At 36.8% G+C, this 21837-nt stretch overlaps 3 protein-coding genes across 3 annotated transcripts in view; all 3 read left to right on the top strand.

The window, feature by feature from the left end:
* Positions 1-14: 14 nt before the first annotated feature.
* uck2b (uridine-cytidine kinase 2b) lies at positions 15-6453 on the top strand. Its single transcript, XM_051917315.1, has 7 exons — positions 15-234; positions 2133-2292; positions 3041-3137; positions 3235-3377; positions 4962-5059; positions 5215-5263; positions 5352-6453. Exons 1-7 carry the CDS (start codon positions 130-132, stop codon positions 5483-5485), a joined length of 786 nt encoding a protein of 261 aa, XP_051773275.1. The 5' UTR covers positions 15-129; the 3' UTR covers positions 5486-6453.
* On the top strand, positions 6411-9760 carry czib (CXXC motif containing zinc binding protein). Its single transcript, XM_051917327.1, has 8 exons — positions 6411-6605; positions 6692-6775; positions 7026-7082; positions 7648-7729; positions 7906-7937; positions 8102-8179; positions 9355-9420; positions 9492-9760. The coding sequence occupies exons 1-8, from the start codon at positions 6600-6602 to the stop codon at positions 9567-9569; spliced, it is 483 nt and encodes a 160-aa protein (XP_051773287.1). The 5' UTR covers positions 6411-6599; the 3' UTR covers positions 9570-9760.
* A 1659-nt stretch (positions 9761-11419) lies between these two features.
* scp2a (sterol carrier protein 2a) overlaps positions 11420-21837 on the top strand; it is a 15991-nt gene continuing 5573 nt past the window's right edge. The window contains exons 1-11 of the mRNA XM_051917306.1: positions 11420-11590; positions 12507-12561; positions 12658-12729; positions 12863-12994; positions 14611-14675; positions 14760-14886; positions 14993-15056; positions 15195-15281; positions 16773-16923; positions 17717-17864; positions 17960-18067. Coding sequence (XP_051773266.1) covers positions 11540-11590; positions 12507-12561; positions 12658-12729; positions 12863-12994; positions 14611-14675; positions 14760-14886; positions 14993-15056; positions 15195-15281; positions 16773-16923; positions 17717-17864; positions 17960-18067 — 1060 coding nt within the window. The 5' untranslated portion in view covers positions 11420-11539. The remainder of the gene's footprint in view (positions 11591-12506; positions 12562-12657; positions 12730-12862; positions 12995-14610; positions 14676-14759; positions 14887-14992; positions 15057-15194; positions 15282-16772; positions 16924-17716; positions 17865-17959; positions 18068-21837) is intronic.

Genomic DNA, 21837 nt, shown 5'->3' with positions numbered 1-21837 from the left:
TGTAAGTTCTGCATTATTTTCTTTGTGAGAGCAGTGAGTGAGTGGGACAGTAGGAGGAGCGCTGTGTCTCTCTCTCTCTCTCCTATTATTAGAATAGCGACACACGTTCGTGCTCCGTCCACTGCAAGCATGGCTGGCGACACTGAAACACATCTTCTGGACAGAGAGGAGAACGGCCACACCATCCGACAGCCTTTCCTCATCGGTGTGTCTGGAGGCACCGCCAGTGGAAAGGTTTGAGCTTTATGAGTGTTTATCAGTAAGCGTAACGTTACAGACTCCGCTATTGTCATGTAGGTTAACTGGGTTTTCTATGACGCCGGTGCCTCCAGCGACCGCGTGGTTTTAGTCAACTCATAATGAAACATACAATAAAACACATTGAAAATACAGCATCCGCGAATTTAAAAAGTATTCACATGACTAAAATCTATACACCATATCTAAAACCTTTATATATAATGTTATTTTGTTATTTGGCAAGTCTTTTGTCTTTAATTGCTGGAAACAGTGAGTGAATTTATAAAACGCGAAAAGAATTTAAAACAAACTAAACAACAACCTATACGTTACAGTATCCCTTTAAGATGTAACCAGATTTCGTGTTTATCATCGTAATAAATGTCGATAATGTCATGTTTTAGCTCCACGTGGCGCAGCATTTTGAATTATCGCGTTTCATGTTGTCTTTTTATTTGTCTGCGAGCGACCTTGAATGTCTAAATCGGATGTTGACGTTTGCTATATGTTTCTTGCCAGTCGGCTTTAAAAGTGTTTTTTAGTCGCTGTTAAAAAACTTCCTCCATGTAGGCGAACGAAAGTTGCGGGAACGTGACGTCATAATAGCGGAGGATGTTTACATTGGCCCAGTGACCCCGTTTTAGTAACAAGACGTCATTAATCTTCCGCTGACCTTCATGTGCAGGAAATGTAACTTCCACCCCTAAAGAATTAGAGCCGAGCTTCTGAAATGTCTCTTAAACTCATTTCAAATTAAACCGTTACTTGCAGTCAAAATGCGGTTTGTCCACACTTTCTGTTGCCTTGTGTTCACTGGTGTGTGAGGGAATAAACGTTTTCTCACCTGACTATCAAACAAACTTAATAATAACTGACCGAAATTTTAACTGCTTGGTTGGCCGATGGATAAAGGCCATGCTTCCCTGCTAAATTTCCTTACATGGGAGATCTGACCCACCCCCATTGCGTTATACCACACCATAGTTCATAGCACATGTCTGCAGAGACACTAATGGGAAAAGTCTTCTTTATCTACAGTTCAAGTTAAAGGGATAGTTCACCCAGAAATGAAAATGTCACCATTTATTCACTTTCATGTCGTGTGGAACACAAAAGAATATATTTTAAAAAATGTTGGTAACCAGACACTTTTGGTGTCCACTGACAGATGACATGAGGCTTCCACAATTTTCATTTTTTAGGTGAACTGTCCTTCTAACACTGTAAAGCCTGACAAATTGAACAGTTTATTGAACCTTTTTTTTTTTTTTTTTTTTTTTTTTTAATTGATACATATGGCTCGTACTTGATTTAAAAACACCTCACATTTTATCCAGAGGCCCAACTGAGCAAAAACATGCAATTTAATGCAGTTGCTGATATTGCTATGGCCAAAAAGGAAGTTGAAATTCTGATAGCTTGTAATAAAATCAACGACATCTTTATAAAAGTATAGCAGACTATTTCAATAAAATGCATATAAAAATCAGTTGTCGCTCCATATCTCCCAATAATTTGTCTTAGAAAGATGATATTTAAATGCTTGGTTTTATGATCAAAGCTCTGTAGTTTTTGTGGGGGCAAAACATATAATGCAATACAATACAATACTTTATAAATGTCACCACAACTTGAAGGTGGACATTTTTAGAATGATACTAAAATGCCTTTTATTAACTAAAAAAGGATAAACTATCAATCAGACAACAGAATGTAGATTGTGTACAACAGGTTCTTTGGTACATTTTGATCATGTTGATAATTTGCTCATCAAATATGAGACGGTAGGCTTTATAGGGTTAATAATACAAACATTGTGGCTTTAGGATGTGTATATGTGAAGAGTAGCTTGAAGAGTTTAGCACTTACTAAGTCCTGTGTCCTGTCTTCAGTCTTCAGTATGTGAGAAGATCATGGAGCTGTTGGGCCAGAATAAAATTGACCGTCATCAGCGGCAGGTGGTCATCCTCAGTCAAGACAGCTTTTACAGGGAGCTCACGCCTGAACAGAAGGCCAAAGCACTCAAGGGACAGTTTAACTTCGATCACCCAGGTACTGTCTGAGGGTTGTTCAAGGAATAGTTCATCTTGAAGTTACAACTTGCTCATCTGTAACATTCATTTTGTTCCAAAACCTTTCTTCTTCTTCTGTGGAACACAAAAACACCATAAAGAGCCTGATATACTTGCGGTGAAGTTTGAAATACGTGAGCAGCAGAATAATGTTAACGAACATCCTGACGCCGCCCACGCTACTAAGAATGGCGTTTGGATGAATGTGTAAATATATACCGCACGCTTTCCTTTCAATAGCAAAATAAATGCAACAAAAATGAGAAAACAGCAGTTAAGAAAGCATCTGATAATAGCAATGTGGATATGTTTGAACCAGCTCTGCAATTCGGCACTCTTAAAATCATGTCACGTTTATTTATATTAGGGGTGGGAATCTTTTGGAATCTCACGATTCAATTAAAATTTATTCTTGGGGTCAAGATTCGATTAAAAATGTTAATTTTTGGATAAACAGACGTTTAGATTTTTGAAATTTATGAATCGATTTGAATCGTTAGAAGATAGAATCAATTTTCCGCCATCCCTAATTTATATAGCACTTTATACAATAGATTGTTTAAAAGACACACCTACCTATTACATAATCGCCACAGACCGATGGTAGTTTGAAGGTGTTTACCAGTCAGAGTGAACCTTTCTGGAAAGTTCTCTTTGGCAAGCTTTTTATGACTAGCTTCTTATTGAATAGAGAATTATCTGTTCATCACTGTTTCCATAATTCATAGATGCTTTTGACAGTGAGCTCATCATGAAGACTCTGCGTGACATCATTCAGGGGAACACTGTGCACATCCCAGTTTATGACTTTGTTACCCATTCCAGGTCAGCGCTGTTCTCACTGTCCTTTCTTAAGGTGCTGGTTTGGGTGTTCTGATGGGGTAATAACTGCCGAATCATGTGTTCTCCAAACCTCTTACAGGAAGGATGAATTTGTGACCGTGTATCCAGCAGATGTGGTTCTCTTTGAGGGGATTCTCATGTTCTACTCGCAAGAGATTCGAGATCTGTTCCAAATGAAACTGTTTGTGGACACAGACCCAGACACGCGACTCTCGCGAAGAGGTAGATACATTGTGTGACATTTTCATTGATTCATTTTTTGGAACAAATTGTTTTGGTTTTGGTATTGCTTTTTGTTTTTCCTCCACTTAGTAGAATAGCGTTTTAATTATAGCGGGAGTAGTGTTGTCAAAAATATTAATACTGAAATATCTGAAACGGTTCCAATACTCCTTTTTTGCAATATCGATACACCGATACCAGCTGTGCGTTCTCACTCTCTCTTCTCTCCGGCGGCGAATTGACACACTCGTCTCCTCTGTCACTCATCTCACTCGGTTGAATAGTGCTTGTATTGCACATAATTTTAGCCATTCCCACAGGTTTCGTGCTCACACCAAAAGCACGTGCACCACTAATATATGTGGCGCGCACATAAAGCTGCCTCTCAAACAGTTCGCGAGTACTTTTTCATGGCTTATTTCGAATAAACGTCAAAATTATGTCAAAATGTCCATCTTGCTGAGTATTCAGGCTAATACATTCAGTTTTGGAATGTAAATAGTTGAGAGAAATCACGTTTTGTAACAGTATATTGGATTGCATAAGCTCTTAAAGTGACAGCAGCCTAATAAACCTGCCTCTCTTTGTCTTGTTCATCAAAGAACAAAAGACAGAGAAAATCACTCGCTGCTCTTGACTGAATAACTTTTGTAACTTTAATTGTAAGCATTAATCTGTATTTAATTTTTACAATGAAAACTATCCAGCGTTATTTTACATTTGATTACTTTAAAGGGTTAGTTCACCCAAAAATGAAAATAATGTCATTAATTACTCACCCTCATGCCGTTCCACACCCGTAAGACCTTCGTTCATCTTTGGAACGCAAATTAAGATATTTTTGTTGAAATCCGATGACTCAGTGAGGCCTGCATAGCCAGCAAGAGGTTGAGTAATAAATGACATAATTTTCATTTTTGGGTGAACTGACCCTTTAATTTCTGTGGTATTTTTTTTATTTTTTTTTTTATTATACCTGAACAGGCTACTACTGTTAGACCCACCTGAAAAACTTAAAGCCATGTTTTATTTTATTTGTCTCTTTTATTTTTGTATTTATTTGTTATCACTTGCAATTTGTTTATTTGTTCTTCTTTTATTACTGACTGTTTTTTTTTTTTTTTTTTTTTTTTTTTTGCAAATGTAGTTAAATTCAAATAGATGTAGTTAGATTCAAATAAAGTCTCCCTGTTCTGTGTAAGCTATTACAACAAAATTACCTAAAATTATGAGATAACAAAGTATCTGTAAATTATTACCTGTAAATTATTATGGCAGCAGTATATATGGCAGTTATTTCCCTGTGGTATCGAATATCGATATTTTTCAAGGTATCGTATCAAAGTTGGAAATTCCAGTATCGTGATAACACTAAACTTGAGTTTTCACTGTGAAGAACTTTATATATATATATATATAATTTTTTTTTTTTTTTTTAAATCAGTTGTGTGTTCTATAATTTGTTATAATATATATTGTGTATGTGTATGTGTATATGTATATGTATATAATATATGATGTCCCTTAGCATTAGTTACATCCACTACCATAGACTAATTGTGTGTATTTTCTTGTTTCTCCCAGTGTTACGGGACATCAGTGAGAGAGGCAGAGAGTTGGAGCAGGTTCTGAACCAGTACATCACCTTTGTAAAGCCAGCCTTTGAGGAGTTCTGTCTTCCTGTGAGTATCTTCATAAATGTCTTTCTAAATCTGATTCTGACTGCACTGTATTGTCAGGACAGGTATCATTTATACTAACTTGATACCTTCCATCTGCTTTCTCACTGTTACTCTTTTCTTTATGCCCTAAATTGTTTTAACATTTATTTATGCAGACCAAAAAGTATGCGGACGTCATCATCCCCCGAGGAGCAGACAATCTCGGTAGGATTATGAGAGCTAGTTTATCTTTTTAATGCACACTGTGGTGAGAGATTTAACTTGACGTAATTTTATTTCCATTTCTCTCTAGTGGCTATTAATCTGATTGTGCAGCATATTCAGGATATCCTGAATGGAGGATTCACCAAACGACAGAATGGTTTACAGAACGGCCACGGGACACCCAGACAAAGACGGGCATCTGAGTCGAGTAGACCTCACTGACCTCACTGTGACCCTTCCCTCTATTGAGGAGAGGGTGGAACTGAATAACAGTGGCATCCCTTTGAGAACAAGGGGATGCAGGAGCTGAAATGCCTTTGTTATTGTTACTATTATTTGCATTTGAAATGTTGTTGTTGTGGATAATTGTTTGCTTTTTCAGAGGGTTTTGAAGGTGCTGTATGTTTTTTGGAAGTTTTGATTGCACACTCAACCTGTCCTGTCAGTGTCTATCTGCTTTCTCAGCGACTCAGAAAATAAATGAATAGTATGGAATGTTTCTAGAGACAACGTTGATCACAGTGCGGTTAGCACACATACTTGAAGTCAGAGCTCAGGTTGGGTGGGTTGTTCCATCCACAAAGAAAAAAACCCCTGCTACCTCATATTTGAGGCCCTTTTATGTGTGTGAGTGAAGAGATGTGTGATTTCGTAAAGACAGCAATATGGTACACTAGCATTTTATATTGTCATTTTTTTTTTTTTAAGCTTTCTAGTCGAATCTCAATGTTGTTACATGGTTTTTATAATTGTAGTGTTTTGTACATATAACGTGGCAAAACTAGATTTACTGTGTTACCAGAAATGGTTTTTGTTTTTGCCCACAATATCTCAGTGTGCATAGTGTAAGATTTTATGCCAATTATACCAGTAATAATGGCTTACCTGATTCCCAATTACTAGAATTTGATGTAAAACCAGATAAAATCAGGGACTACAGTCAGATATGTTGGTCTTTGTAACATAAAATACCTCAGACACTGTTATTATTAACATCAAGAGATTGATTACTTGAACTTTAGTAACTACTACTGCGCACTACTTCAGTGAGCTTGTGTGCTTCCTTTCCCCTTCAAGCCTTTGTGCCACGTATTTTTTTAAGGATTTATCACCAGATGAATTATTTATATCTGGTTTTGCTGATGAATAATCCATTACGTTGTGGTGGAATAAAATTATAAAACTATAAACTGTTTCTCGTTCTTTGTGCCCCTCTTTTACATCGTTTCATACATGTAATACCACACATGTCCGCTAGGCGGAGCTGCTGTCGTGGCATCTGTCGCAGTCTTTATACGTAATTGGATGACGTTCAGCAACAGAGGCGTGGCTCAATATGGGGGTATGAGTGAAAGCAGCAGTGCATACTTGTATTTGATAGAAAACCAGTGAATTGTAGCTCATCTAACTTTCTTTTTTTTTCTATAGAAATTTGGGTTGCAGTTTAAAGCGACTTTGGAGAATGTAACAAACGTGAGGCCGGTGGGGGATGATTTCCGCTGGTATTTAAAGGTAAAGTGTGTTCATATCGCTGTTAGTATGCAGTAGTGTGACAGGCGGTCAGTCAAACAGTGGATTTGCTTAAAGTAGTTGCTCAATGTTTTTATGGAAATTAAGGATTAGTAACTTTTCAGTATCTATATTGTATATAATAGAATAACTCGTAAATGTGATGAATACTGATAATTCAAGAATACTGTTAAAGTTGGCAGTGGCCATGTGATTTAATGACATGTCAAATTACTGACTTCTGTCCTTGCAGCTGAAATGTGGGAATTGTGGTGAGGTGTCGGATAAATGGCAGTACATCACCTTACTGGTAGGTTGCAAAGTGTGAGAAATATAACCAATAACTGATAATCTTTCAGTATTATTGCCAGATGCTGACATGCTTTTGTCCAAAGCAAATGAGAGCGAGAGAAAACATAAAGAACTCAGCAATATTAGCCCTTTTGTTTTTCTATGTAACTGCTTTTTATGTCACTTTTATGAGGAATAATAAAAATAAATTTAATGGGAGAAAATCACAATGAAAATGGCATGTTCATTTCCTTTTCAATATTTTGTTGAATACTGCATTGTATCATGAAAGTTACACTGTTCGTTGACATTTATTGATTTATTTTCTGTTTTCTTTCTGTTGCAAAAATGCATAAAATGTAACAGAGAAGTGGCATTTAAAATAAAAAAATAACTAAACGAACAGGTAAAAAAACTTTGCAGGGACATTTTTTTTTTTAATTTTCATTTAAAATCTCACCTTCATTAATACACAGTGCACATTTGCACTTGTGTGAAAAGTCGATGTAGAATTTTTCCTAAATTGCTTTAGTGGATAGAAATAAAGGTCTGTATAGTGATCGCTGGCCCTTTCCTCACTTCAGGACAGCATGCCACTGAAAGGAGGACGAGGGAGTGCTAGCATGGTGCAGAAGTGCAAACTATGTTCTCGGGAAAACTCAATAGGTAACTAACCTACTGGCTAGTAAATGTGCTGATTAATATGCCTACATATGGGCCATATCACCAGATAAGTTGCCCCATAATATCTTCTCGGTTGGTGATTTTACATTTTTGGTTGTGCCATGGGTCAAGTGCATGGATATCTTACTGAACTTAACTGGATGTCTTACTGTTTCCAGATATCCTGAGGGACACAATTACACCTTACAATGTAAGTAAGGCAGACTACATTCATTTTGAGGATTGATTATGTCATGTAAAAAGCTGCATTGTACCAAGTGAAGGATGCAGTTGCATATGAATATTTACAGTTGCACATATTCACGTATTTTTTTTTGCTCAGTCATGCCGGTATATGTATTTTCTCTCCTGAAGGCAGAAGACAGTGAAAGGTTTAAGACAATGGTGCAGTTTGAGTGTCGAGGCCTGGAACCAGTTGATTTTCAGCCTCAGGTGAGATATTCCACATATTCAAGTAGTGTGTATATATATCACTGTTCAAAAGGTTGGGGTCATTGTTTTAAAAAAAAAAGAAATGATCACTTTTATTCAGCAAGGATTAATTAAATTGATCAAAAGTGACAGTAAAGACATTTACAAAAAAAGCCAAATAAATCCTGTTCTTTAGTTCTATTCATCAAAGATTCCTGATAAAAATGTATAACGGTTTTTAGCATTTATAATAATAATAATAATAATAATAAATGTTTCTTGAGCAGCAAATCAGCATAGTAGTATGATTTCTGAAGGATCATGTGACACTGAAGACTGGAGTAATGATGCTGAAAATTCAGCTTGGCATCACAGGAATAAATTACATTTTTAAAGTACACCGTGTGCAGAATTATTAGGCAAGTTGATTTTCTGATCATATTTTTTTTTTCCAAGCATATTTTACCAATTCCAAACCACATCAATCTTAATAACTACTATTTATTTTGCATTTAATCATTTATAAGTGATATATAATTGTTCATTAAGATAGGGAAAAAAGCCTTATATTCAGGTGTGCATAATTATTAGGCAGGTTTTCTCTTTTTTTACCGGCAAAATGAACCAAAAATGAGATTTAACAGACTGAAAAGTAAAAAATTATTAAATGCAAATGAGAAGGATGCAATACTAATACAATACTAGAAATTTCAAAGTTAAGGCTTGACCATTGGACAGTGAAATGCTCACTGGGTTAGACAAAAACAGGCGGAAAGAAAAGACACATGTTAAGTGTGAAACCATCAGGAACCCTTTAGTCTCCAGCACCACCATTTTCTAGAACGGCAACCTACTTGGAGTCTCCAGAAGTGCAAGGTGTCAGGAAGCTGAAGTGTTGTAAAATACATGAAGACTGTTTTTTTTAATAGCCTTTATAGACAGACAGATTGAGAGTGACTCTTGAAGGACCAGCACCACATCCTCTTGTACCACTGTTTGAAGAATTTATCTTCCAGAATCTGGCAGTAAGTTTTGGCCATTCATTTTTAGTCCATCTCCTATCCTTAAAAGTCTGTCTTGCAGATATGGAATAAAAATGATCTTCCAAAACTTACTGCCAGATTTTGGAAGATAAATTCTGAAGCTTTACCCTAATCTGAATAAAACACATTAACATTCTCCATGTTGCTCTACAGGCTGGTTTTGCTGCTAGCGGAGCGGAGACCACCACCCAGTTCCCTGAAATCAACCTGCAAGAGAAAGTAAGAATTCTCTCAGTATATCACTCCTTAATTCAGTTCATTCAGGAGGTCACAACACTCTCTTTTTCCAGGACTGGACAGACTATGACGAGAAAGCCAGTGAGTCTGTGGGGATCTATGAGGTCACTCATCAATTCATCAAGTGCTGAAAAAAAATACAGGGGCTGGACTGAACAACAACTGACTGGTTACTGATTGAAGATCAGTTTTAAATTGACTACACCACACTCTTGGTAGTCAGCGCTGATTGGAGTTTGCTAGTTGGTAAAAGAACACATTTTTTAATGTGCGAGATGGACGGTAAATTGTTGGTGTAACAATAATAAAGTAAGGAATGATTTTTTTTGTGTGTGTGTGTTTGTCTGCATGCATGTGGAAACCAGATTTGCATTCCCTTTCATAAATAGCAGGGCTTGCAAGCCAGCTAACTATTTTTTTAATAAGGTTTTTTGGTAAAATTATCAAGAAAAGAAAAAGAGGCCGAGAAAATATATTCAGACCATTAAGATATATGGCTGGTAGATTTGCAGTGCTGAATATTCTGTCAGTGTAAGTAAATGGGACATTTTAAATTTCTACAAATTATCTGCAAAACAAAGTTTCACTTGACTCAAGTGGTTCAAGCTGAATTAATTACAGAAAAATTTTACAAAACAAAGAAAAGTGTGGGAGATTTTAATGCTCAAATTTTAAGTAGTGCAGTAATGGCAGTATACATGAAATATTTTGGGATATAGTGTGAAAATTGATAGTACGATAAATAGTGTCATGGCGCCATCTTTTAACGTGTTAAAATTACATGGTCTTGAATCTTAAAAGATTTGTAAAAATATATACATTTTAAAAATAATATTAAGAAATTAATGTTTATAATGGTGTATCTCAAAAGCACTATCTACAGAGTCCTGATTTGCTGTCTAGAACAAACCACAAGATATTTACTTAAGTCATACATTATATATCATCATCACATGTTTATAACTTATGATTATCTGTTTTAACATTTATTCCTCAAAAGTTACTAGTATCTATTTTTATGTTGTTAATACTTTTTGTAGTTACTATAGAGTATATAGTATTCCAATAGTGACATATGTCAGTTTTGAATCAGTAATTATGGTAATCATTAGATACTAATGTATTTTCCATTTGTTACTGATACAGTATATATATAAAATAACGGCTAGTGAGAATGGCTATTGTTCAATTACAAATTATGCTACTGAAGTAGCACTGTAAAATCTTACTAGTAACAACTGTAATAGACACTAGTGTCTAATAAATATGTACTAATAGCTAATAAATAAGTACTAGTCACTATTAGAACACATCCTAGTTGGAAGTGAACAGTTTATATCTCAACCACAGATCATCATAAACCACCTCCTCCTCAATAGCAAAATGTACTATTTAATACCAGTAACAATGCAATAGTAATGGTAGGCCTAATAATAGTAACTTATCACTACTGAAATAACTACTAATATCTCATAAATAGTAATACTAGTAAAATTGAAGAAAGATACTATTGGAATACTGCTGCTACCTAGAGATAGGCAGGCTACTAGTAACAAAAAATAGACATCTACTAACTTTTAAGGGGGAAAAAGCGAATTGGCTGGTACTAGGTGTAAAAGTTAGATGTAGTTGTTGGATGTACTTGCTGGTATCCACCTAAAACCAGCCTTAGATGGTTGAGTAGTCATAGCTGGTTTAACAGGCAGGTTTAAGAGTTTTGGCCTCTTCTTTAGACGGTCAGGCTGGGAGACCAGCTGACCAACCAGCTAAAACCAACCTGACTGTCTAAAGAAGTGGCCAAAACTCCTAAACCTGCCTGCTAAACCAGCTATGACCATACTGGAAGACCAGCTAAGACTAGTCAGCCATCTTAGGCTGGGTTTAGGTGTTTTCATAGCAGGGTAATGTTAATGTTTTTTTGTTTTTTTTTTACCTTCTACTTTTTTTTGGTAAATATCGAGTTGAGTGGTCACTGAGGATAGAGCGCCATCTGTATGTCATTGGCTGCACGGCACCCAGTGGTTGGTGTGTTTATAATCAGCTGCTGTTAGTTGCATGCTGTAGTAAAGTCCAGTTGAGCTGTCACAACGCGAACCTGAAGATGTCTGCAGCAAGAAACAGGGTTTTTGTTGTTGGGGTGGGAATGACAAAGGTAAACACATCTGTTTGGCCTTAGCGATCTGTTATTGTCTGTGCTGCTATTGTAAAGGCAACTATAATGCAGCCTAGCTTGTATATACTGTTCTGATTATCATACTGTGGTAAAGTTACGGGCAAATCCTGTAGGAGTTTTATATATAAAAAGTATAAAGATATTTCTTTTATTTTCGCTGAATGTCATATGTTTTACTAAACTATTACAGTTAGCGTGGTGTTTGGTTAGTAGCTTCACAGTAACTAGCCTTATTGCAAAAAGGCAGATTACATGGTGTGGAGGTTTGGTGCTCCGAATAAAGTGTTTTATCGCCATTAAAAAGTAAGTTATGCAAGTTTCTTTTCACTGTGCGTGTGACTCTGATCTTTGTCGAGTAACTGTAGCTCTGCACACTGTCCTTTAGACTTTCACTGAAACGCAAAGATATGAGGATAATCTGTAAATATGACCCTGAATTAAATGTGTCATAGGTTACTGTGCACAATGACAATGAACGTGGTTTACGCAATCTGATTCTGAAAGCTTAGTTCAACCAATGTTACATTACGGTTGTAGTAACATTAAAAGAATACATTTGATTATTATTGCGGCCCCTAGTGACCTGGAAGTATGAATTCAGTGGTACGTTTTTGAGCATGCTTTTTAAATTAAATCAACCGCAACTATTTTATGATGCATTACATCTCTTCATAAATAATATAATATAACAATATAATATAATACCTTTATTATTATTCAATTAATAATACGTTTATAAGTTAGTACAACAGCATGAGGTTTAATTTATTTTTACATGTCCCAATAAATATAAATGTAATGTCCAGAATATGCACTATTAAAATTGAAGGCAACTTTTTAAACTACCTAGTTCCAAAGTGTCATATTCCAATGATACATTTGTCCTGTTTTTCAGTTTGAAAAGCCGGGTGCGAGAGACATCGATTACCCAGACATGGCTAAAGAAGCAGGTGCAGTTGATGATCCTCGTTCAAATATTTAGCGTGTTGTAGCCCTACTGTAGAAATATGAATGTTTTGTTCTTGAATCATTGTGTTGTGGCACAGGGGAGAGAGCGCTGACTGATGCTGGAATCAAGTACACTGACGTCCAGCAAGCATGTGTAGGCTACGTGTATGGTACGTCATTCTTGTCAAGTAATGAATATTGTATATTTTATAACATTTCACATGGTTTTATTGCTTTATACATTGCCTTATATTTTGTCTGATATCAGTGTTGGGTTTATGTGGGTTTTCTGTATTTCTCCAGGTGACTCGACATGTGGCCAAAGGGCTATTTATCACAGTCTGGGTCTGTCGGGGATCCCAATAATTAATGTCAACAATAACTGCTCTACCGGCTCCACAGCACTGTTTATGGCCCGACAGCTCGTTCAGGGAGGTGAGATGTTCACAATGAATTTGCTGTCCCCTCAAAATAACTCAACACACAGCTATTAATGTCTAAACCGCTGGCCACAAAAATGAGTACACCCCTAAGTGAAAATGTCCAAATTGGGCCCAAAGTGTCAATATTTTGTGTGGCCACCATTATTTTCCAGCACTGCCTTAACCCTCTTGGGCATGGAGTTCACCAGAGCTTCACAGGTTGCCACTGGAGTCTTCTTCCACTCCTCCATGACAACATCACGGAGCTGGTGGATGTTAGAGACCTTGCGCTCCTCCACCTTCCGTTTGAGGATGCCCCACAGATGCTCAATAGGGTTTAGGTACCCTCAGCTTCTTTAGCAAGGCAGTGGTCGTCTTGGAGGTGTGTTTGGGGTCGTTATCATGTTCGAATACTGCCCCGCGGCCCAGTCTCCGAAGGGAGGGGATCATGCTCTGCTTCAGTATGTCACAGTACATGTTGCCATTCATGATTCCCTCAATGAACTGTAGCTCCCCAGTGCCGGCAGCACTCATGCAGCCCCAGACCATGACACTCCCACCACCATGCTTGACTTTAGGCAAGACACACTTGTCTTTGTTCTCCTCACCTGATTGCCGCCACACACACTTGACACCATCTGAACCAAATAAGTTTATCTTGGTCTCATCAGACCACAGGACATGGTTCCAGTAATCCATGTCCTTAGTCTGCTTGTCTTCAGCAAACTGTTTGCGGGCTTTCTTGTGCATCATCTTTAGAAGAGTCTTCCTTCTGGGATGACAGCCATGCAGACCAATTTGACAGCAGCAATGCTGGCAGCACTCATACGTCTATTTCTCAAACACAACCTCTGGATATGACGCTGAGCACATGCACTCAACTTCTTTGGTCGACCATGGCGAGGCCTGTTCTGAGTGGAACCTGTTCTGTTAAACCGCTGTATGGTCTTGGCCACCATGCTGCAGCTCAGTTTCAGGGTCTTGGCAATCTTCTTATAGCCTACGCCATCTTTATGTAGAGCAACAATTCGTTTTTTCAGATCCTCAGAGAGTTCTTTGCCATGAGGTGCCATGTTGAACTTCCAGTAACCAGTATGAGAGAGTGAGAGCGATAACACCAAATTTAACACACCTGTTCCCCATTCACACCTGAGACCTTGTAACACTAACGAGTCACATGACACCGGGGAGAGAAAATGGCTAATTGGGCCCAATTTGGACATTTTTACTTAGGGGTGTACTCACTTTTGTGGCCAGCATACTAAAATGTAATTTATTCCTGTGATGCTAAGCTGAATTTTCAGCATCATTAGTCTTCAGTGTCACATGATCCTTCAGAAATCATTGTAATATACTGATTTTCTGATTTTTCATGTTGAAAACAGTTGTACTGCTTAATATTTTTCTGGAACTGTGATACATTTTCAATTAATCGAAAAGTCCAAAAGAACAGCATTTATTTGAAATAGAAAATTTCTGTAACATTATAAATGTCTTTATTTTGATCAATTTAATGCATCCCTGCTGAATAAAAGCATTAATTGCTTTCGAAAAACTTACTGACCCCAAACTTTTGCACAGTAGTGTATATACAGTATATATATAATACAAAAAAAATCTTGCACTCAGGTTTGGCCGATTGTGTTCTTTCCTTGGGCTTTGAGAAGATGGAAAGAGGTTCACTATCCTCAAAGGTATGGGTACAGCTCACAGCTCTTTTATAATGCCAGTGATGAAGAAAATCGGTCTGTGTCTCATATCATCTGATGGGTTTGCAGTACATGGACAGAACCAACCCTATGGACAAGCACATGGAGGTGATGATCAACTGTTATGGGATGGCGGCAGCACCAGCTGCACCTCAGATGTTCGGCAACGCTGGTAGAGAACACATGGAGAAGTACGGTAAGATCTTAGTAAAAGAGATGAGTGAGTGGTATGTGGGCTTTGGACTGATCCAGGCAACTGCAGTCTGGTTCCTTTTGTAACAGAAGCTGTCTGTCATCTCTAGGCACAAAACCGGAGCATTTTGCCAAAATTGCTTGGAAGAACCATAAGCATTCCACTAATAATCCGTAAGTTTTAACTACAGCTTGTTATAAAGGAAATGCCTGTGTTTATTTCTGCACAAAAGAATTCCTTACCTTATCACAGGTAACAGAAGACGTATTCAGTGTTTGATTCTCTTTCTTCTCCTCCATATTCACTCTCAGATACTCTCAGTTTCGGGATGAATATAGTCTGGAGCAGGTCATTAACTCCAGGAAGGTCTTTGAGTTCCTCACACTCTTGCAATGTTGGTAAGTTGAGAGCCGTGGAGAATGAAGTTGTTGCCAGAATATCCAACGAAGCATGGCGATAATCAGTACTCAAAGTTCAGTACGAGTTAAGCTCATTAGAAAGCGCTTCTACTGTAGCATTTTACAATAGTGAAGCACTTGATTTAAAAAGTGAATCCATAAGTGTTAAAATACATACTGTTTCAACAGTATAGCCACAAGATATATACAGTATGTATGTTTATTGATGGTTATTGAAGGTATAAAGTTTACGGTTTAATGAAGGTTTGGTCTAATTTTAATGTTCAATGACAGTCCGTTTTACATGTACTTTGAGTGGCTCATGGGACATGTGGTGGCTGTTAAAATTGAGTTTGAAGTTGATTTGGTTTTGCATTTGGCATTTTGACAAAGAAAAGCAACAGGCAAATGCTTTTTTTAAAATACAATTTAAAATGTGCTTTTAAAATAATATATTAATGTACTTATATTATTGTTTGACATTAAAATGATTTATTTATTATTGTTTCTACATTTTAAAATTACTATAATTTACCAAAATATTTCTATTTTTCAATTTGATAATAATGATTTAATTTATTATTTTATCATTATATATATATTTACATTTTAAAACATGAATTAAATTAACAGTTCAATTAACAGTTAAATGTCTAGGTAACATTTTACAATAATGTTTATTAGTTAACATTAGTTAACTACATTAGTTAACATGAACTTATAATGAACTGTACTTCTACAGCATTTATTAATCTTTGTTAATGTTAATTTCAACATTTACTAAAACATTATTAAAATCTTGTTACATTAGTTAATGCACTGTGAACTAACATGAACAAGCAATGAACAGCTGGATTTTCATTAACTAACATTAACGAAGATTAGGTAATACAGTAACAAATGTATTGCACATGGTTAGTTCATGTTAGTTGATACATTAACTAATGTTTAACTAATGAACCTTATTGTAAAGTGTTAGCACTTTACCATGTAACCATGTTCAAGTGTCACTCCTCCATACAATTTTTTTTTTTTTTTTTTGGTAATCCATATTATGCCACAAATGCAGTTGGTTGAGCTTAATATGTACTGAACCCAGTTAAATATTCCTTTAAACGAATGTTCTGGGTTTTTGACAAGCCGGTAAATCCTTTTGCATGGAGCTCATTATTATACGGAGCCCCGGAAATGACATGCAGGAAAAAAATAGTAGGCTAAATCGTGCGTACGATTTATTAATTCGTTCCCTTGATTTATTAAAACGTGCGCTCAATTTAGTAAATCGAGGGAGCGAATTAGTAAATCATGTGCATGATTTAATTTTTTTTCTTGCATGTCATGTGCGGGGCTCCGTATTATTCTGGCTCACTAATGTTATTATTTTACATGTCAAAGAAATTATTTTTATTGTATATAACTTGTTACATATGGTGGGTCCATTATCCTGTTCAACAGAAGCAGAGTTTTATATTTTGTCTTATTTTCCTGTAGCCCTACGTCAGATGGAGCAGGAGCTGCAGTGCTGGCCAGTGAGAAGTTTGTGAGGAGGAACGGATTGGAGAAAAAGGCTGTAGAGATCATTGCTCAAGAAATGGTCACAGACCTCAGCACTACCTTTGAGGAAAACAGCTGTATGAAAATGGTAAGAGTAGCTGACACTGCCATCTTGTTCGGCAGCACTCAATCTGCAAAACATAGAACTAAAGCTTCATTAATAAAACTTCAAAAGTTATGACTTTTAAGTTTTTCCTTAAAGGGATAGTCTACCCCTCAATGAAAATTCGGTCACTTATGTCGCTCCAAACCTGTATGACTGTGAACACGAAAGAAGATATTCTGAAGAATGTTGGTAACCAAACGGTTTCGCTTCCTATTGACTTGCATTATATGGACAAAAATTACAATGTAAGTCAATGGGAACTGAAACTGTTTGGTTACCAACATTCTGCAAAATATCTTCTTTTGTGTTCAGCATTGGAAAGAAATGAATTAAAGTTTGGGTAAAATTTTTTGGGTAAACTATCCCTTTAAAGTACTTTAATGTACTAAAACAGTGATATTAAAAGATCAAATTCAGTATACACCTTATTGATGATGCATACTATATACAGACGAGCAGATGAGCCCAAAATATGTAAGCAATACGCTTACAAGTTTTACTTTATAATGGTTTTCAATGGAAAAACGCTTAATGAGAAACTGTGTGTTGCATTTATATTTTGGGTTCATCTGTTGCATGCACATAGTATGCATCATTAATAAGGTGTATATTGAATTTGGTCTTTTAATATCACTGTCTTACTACATTAGTACTTAGTACAATCCTGGTAAAAATAACTGGTGGGCAGCGGAGAAAAGCCTTGTTTTGCCCTCCAGGTGGGCATTCCAACTATAAATTGTTTTGTTTTTTTGTTTTTTTACTCTGTTTACTATAGGTTGGCTATGACATGACCCGCCTTGCAGCTAAGAAGTGCTTTGAGACAGCTGGTCTGAAGGCTTCAGATGTTGATGTCATTGAGCTGCATGACTGCTTCTCTGCCAATGAGCTCATCACCTATGAAGCTCTTGGACTGTGTCCAGAGGGTGAGATGGACAGCTTCACAAGCACACTTTTCTATTTTTAAAAACAGTTAAGATTAGCAGCGTTTTAACAATATGATCTGTTTTCTGATTTGTAGGTAAAGCTGGTGAGCTGATTGATCGGGGTGATAATACATATGGTGGCAAATGGGTGATAAACCCCAGTGGAGGACTCATCTCAAAAGGACACCCACTTGGAGCTACAGGTACGGTTTAACAAACACACCTGATGCCAGGTCTGGGTGCATTAAAGGAATAGTTCACCCTAAAATCTCACCATCATTTACTCACCACCATGTCACTCCACATCTGTTTGACTTTGATTCTGCTGTGAAACACAAAAGGAGAAGTTTAGCACAGTGTTCATGCTGCTGTTTTCTAGAAGCAGACAGTGACCAGTGGCTGTCAAGCTCCAAAAAATGACAAAAAGTACTATAAAAATGGTCCATTTGACTCTTGAAATATATTAGTGTGTGTGTGTATATATATATATATATATATATATATATATATATATATATATATATATATATATATATATATATATATATATATATATATATGTGTGTGTGTTTTAGTCTGTGCTGTTTTCAGTTGATCCATGAAAAAACTGTACTAATTTTTATTTGTAGCATACCTCTACTTTTGATATGAAACAAAGTGTCAGCTTTCAAATTCTGAAATTAAATTCAAACAATAAATGCCGTTTTGACTTCACTGTATTTGACTCAATTCAAGTGTGAGCTGATCATCTCTTCCTCTTTACTTCTAGTTATAGAATTCAATGTCCATAGCTTGACAGTCAGCTAGAAAAAAATTACTGGAGAGTTGAGAATTTTGCTAAATATATGCACTATATTATATTTTCAGTAACACTAAGTTCTAATTTGTTAACATTAAAAAACTTTAATTTCGTTTTCAGTAAAAAATTTATTTCGGTCCATCGCTATTTTCTGGAGCTTGACAGTGTCCATCCCTAATAATGTGTTGGTGTCTGCATGTGGCACTCCACCAGCAGAGGGAGTCACGTCTCTTACCTAGTGAATCAACATTAGATTCAAGCAGTGCATCACTGCTGCTGCTGGCTTGAGTTACTCCTAGGCCCTGTTTACACCTGGTATTAAGATGCATTTTGATCGGTCAGATCACAAGTAGATGAGGGAGACACATAGGGAGACACTCGTTTACACCTGGTGTTTTAATCCGTCTCTTTTGTCCACTTTCAACCACTTCTGTCCTGATTTCTTCGGGGGGTGGGGTGGGGTCTATGAGTTTGTAAATGTATGGGTTTTTTCAGATCTTTCAATCTGATGGACGAAATAAGCTCGCGCAATTTACATATGAACACGATGGAGAGCAGCAGCCCTAATAGCCGCAGGGCAATGCAAAACGTGAGTGCGTGTTAGAAATCAGGAATGGTGAGAGAACATTGTACTTGGTAGATTTTTCATCTTCAAACCAAACTTGGGTGTTCAGCCAAAAAAGTTTAAATCCCATCTTGCTAGCTTGCCATAATGTTTACACATTAAGTCAGTTGGCGGAGAGTAGGCGGTCTTTTGTAGCTGTTAGAACACATTCAGACCACATTTTAGACCCCGTTTACACCTGTATTTAGCATCGTCTACTTGTGATTGACCAAGACGCATCTTAATACCAGGTCTAAACAGGGCCCTAGTCATTGTGTTCTTAAAGTCCTCCTTTAAACCTCTCCATCCATCCATCTGGGGTGACAACTGCCAACCTAAGAAAAATAATTGCCAGAATTATCCCAGTACTAAATATAAATGTAAGCAGTGTTTCCTGTACTGCTTTTCAGCAATGGTGCTTCAATGTGATGACATTAAAAAAAGTGTACAGAAAAATAATGCCAAGAAATATAGGTTATAGGTTGTTCTTGCAGGCTGCACTCACATGCAGCAGCCTAGTGTATCCAGTTTAGCCCAATTCACAAACAAATTGACTGTTTTTCCATTTGTTTGGTAATCGGTAAAAACCACTGCTTCCAGGTTAATTCAGATGGCCTCTGAGAAATCTAATCCCATCCGGATAGGATATGTGTGGGATTGCGTATAGTTTGGTGAGCAGATTCCCCAGCTGCCTGCTCAACTTGCATCATGGATTATGGACCTTTTTGCCATCCAACGAAAAATAAAATGAAATCAATAAGAAAATCCCAATCAGTAGATGATTTCTTTGTGGCCATGCAACTGTTTCCCATATTTATGGAAACGAATGTGAATGTCAGGCCATAAATCCACAAGAACTATGCTTGCTTTGGTGTTACTTATAGTACTAATGCCACCCCTTGCCACCCTATAAATAATTTTACAAGTCCTAGATCTGCCCCTGGTCGAGTCATAGTGATTTGACAGTTTTTCCTGATCCTCTCGACCCTTACCTCTTCTACGAGGAGTTGGGAGTCACAGGTTTGCACTGGCTGACTGAAAAGGTCTTATTCTAAGTCCCTTATCCTGTTGGGGATAATGAGCAAAAGTGCAAGCAGTTTAGCCCAACAGGATAAAATGCTCAGCCTGAGCGTTAACACAGAAGTCAGGGCCGAGGGATTAAGGTGGGGTCATGTCACTGGACGTCCATTGCTGCGGGAGCACATCAATTCGCTGCAGGGGGTCTTGACCTAACTGGACAGTGTTTAGAAGGTGCCCATCATCAATATTACACATTGTTATTAAACATCATCTACTGCCACATAAACTACACTGCAATCCACAGAGAAGCTTTTTGACTTCTTAGTTAAAGTGCCTCTATTGTGCTATTTTAAATGTTCCTAAATTTTTTTTTGGAGGTCTCCTATAATAGTTTTACATGTGTTTAATGTCAAAAAACACATGTATATTTTCTCATAATATACATTGCACATCACCTCAAAGAGTCTGAAAACAGTTCGTTCGAATATTCAGTCTCTCTAAACCCCTCCTTTCTGAGAGCCTTTTCTGCTCTGATTGGTCAGACGGTCCAGTCTGTTGTGATTGGTCTACTGCTTACAGCTCTTGACGGAAACCAAACGCCTATTACCATAACTGAAAGTAGACACTGTTCATGAGCAGCCAATGAAGACCACAGGCTGGCATTATGCAAATTTGTATTCAGGAAGTAACAGTGGAATTGCTGACAACTCATTTCAGGCAGTTCAGAATCAATTCTTTCTTTTAGGAGACAATAACTTTACTTGTAATGCACTTTGACCTTTAAAACTTCAGACCTTTTACATTCAGAAAGAGCTATATTACACACTAAATGAAAGGGAAATATTCAAAAAAGCATAATAGGGGCACTTTAAAGTAATGACTTGATGTAAACATTTGTGATTTTAGTTTATGAAAAATTATTTCACCAATATAATAACAATATTAACTTGTTAAAAAAACATTTTCACTCTGCAACAATAGACCTCAGTCAGGGTAGCAGCATAGTTCATTTTTGTCAGGAATGAATACGAGGCTGTGAGGGATAGAAATACAGTGTTTTCAATGGATTGTACTGTTTGTAACAAAATGGAAATTGTTCAGCTGATGAGACATCTTTCCAAAGTATTTTCAGTAGACAAAAGCTCCATATAACCTTTTTTTTTATAAAAAGGTTATAAAAACATTTCCATAGATGTTGGTTAGGGTGACGCCATACTGAATTTTACACGAATGAAAATGAGGCTAAGGGACAGATGTTTTAATAATGGAATGCAAGGTCCTAGATCCCATGTCATTTTAAAAACTCAATTTCCAGACTTTTTTTATGGAGCTTTTGTCTACTGAAAATACTTTGGAAAGATGTCTCATCAGCTGAACAATTATATATTACATTCTGCATCTTATTTTACAGTTTTTGTTTTTATTGCTTAACCATTTCTAATCCCTGGTTTTAGGTCATTGCATGTAAAGAATATTAACATTATAGTTATATGTACAAGATGCTGTATGCCTCAGTAAGCCGACAGAGTTTTCAATTAAACTTATTTATT

The sequence above is a fragment of the Ctenopharyngodon idella genome, chromosome 2 (assembly GCF_019924925.1).
Source record: "Ctenopharyngodon idella isolate HZGC_01 chromosome 2, HZGC01, whole genome shotgun sequence".
NCBI classification, from domain to species: domain Eukaryota; kingdom Metazoa; phylum Chordata; class Actinopteri; order Cypriniformes; family Xenocyprididae; genus Ctenopharyngodon; species Ctenopharyngodon idella.
This window is presented reverse-complemented; position numbering and strand designations above follow the sequence as displayed.

Bases quoted from the DNA above. Each gene is read 5' to 3' on its own strand.
- uck2b (XM_051917315.1), top strand. From the start codon at position 130: ATGGCTGGCGACACTGAAACACATCTTCTGGACAGAGAGGAGAACGGC. The intron at 3,378-4,961 runs GTAGATACATTG...TGTTTCTCCCAG, and splicing joins CACGCGACTCTCGCGAAGAG to TGTTACGGGACATCAGTGAG. The intron at 5,264-5,351 runs GTAGGATTATGA...ATTTCTCTCTAG, and splicing joins CCGAGGAGCAGACAATCTCG to TGGCTATTAATCTGATTGTG.
- czib (XM_051917327.1), top strand. The intron at 6,776-7,025 runs GTAAAGTGTGTT...CTGTCCTTGCAG, and splicing joins ATTTCCGCTGGTATTTAAAG to CTGAAATGTGGGAATTGTGG. The intron at 7,083-7,647 runs GTAGGTTGCAAA...TCCTCACTTCAG, and splicing joins GGCAGTACATCACCTTACTG to GACAGCATGCCACTGAAAGG.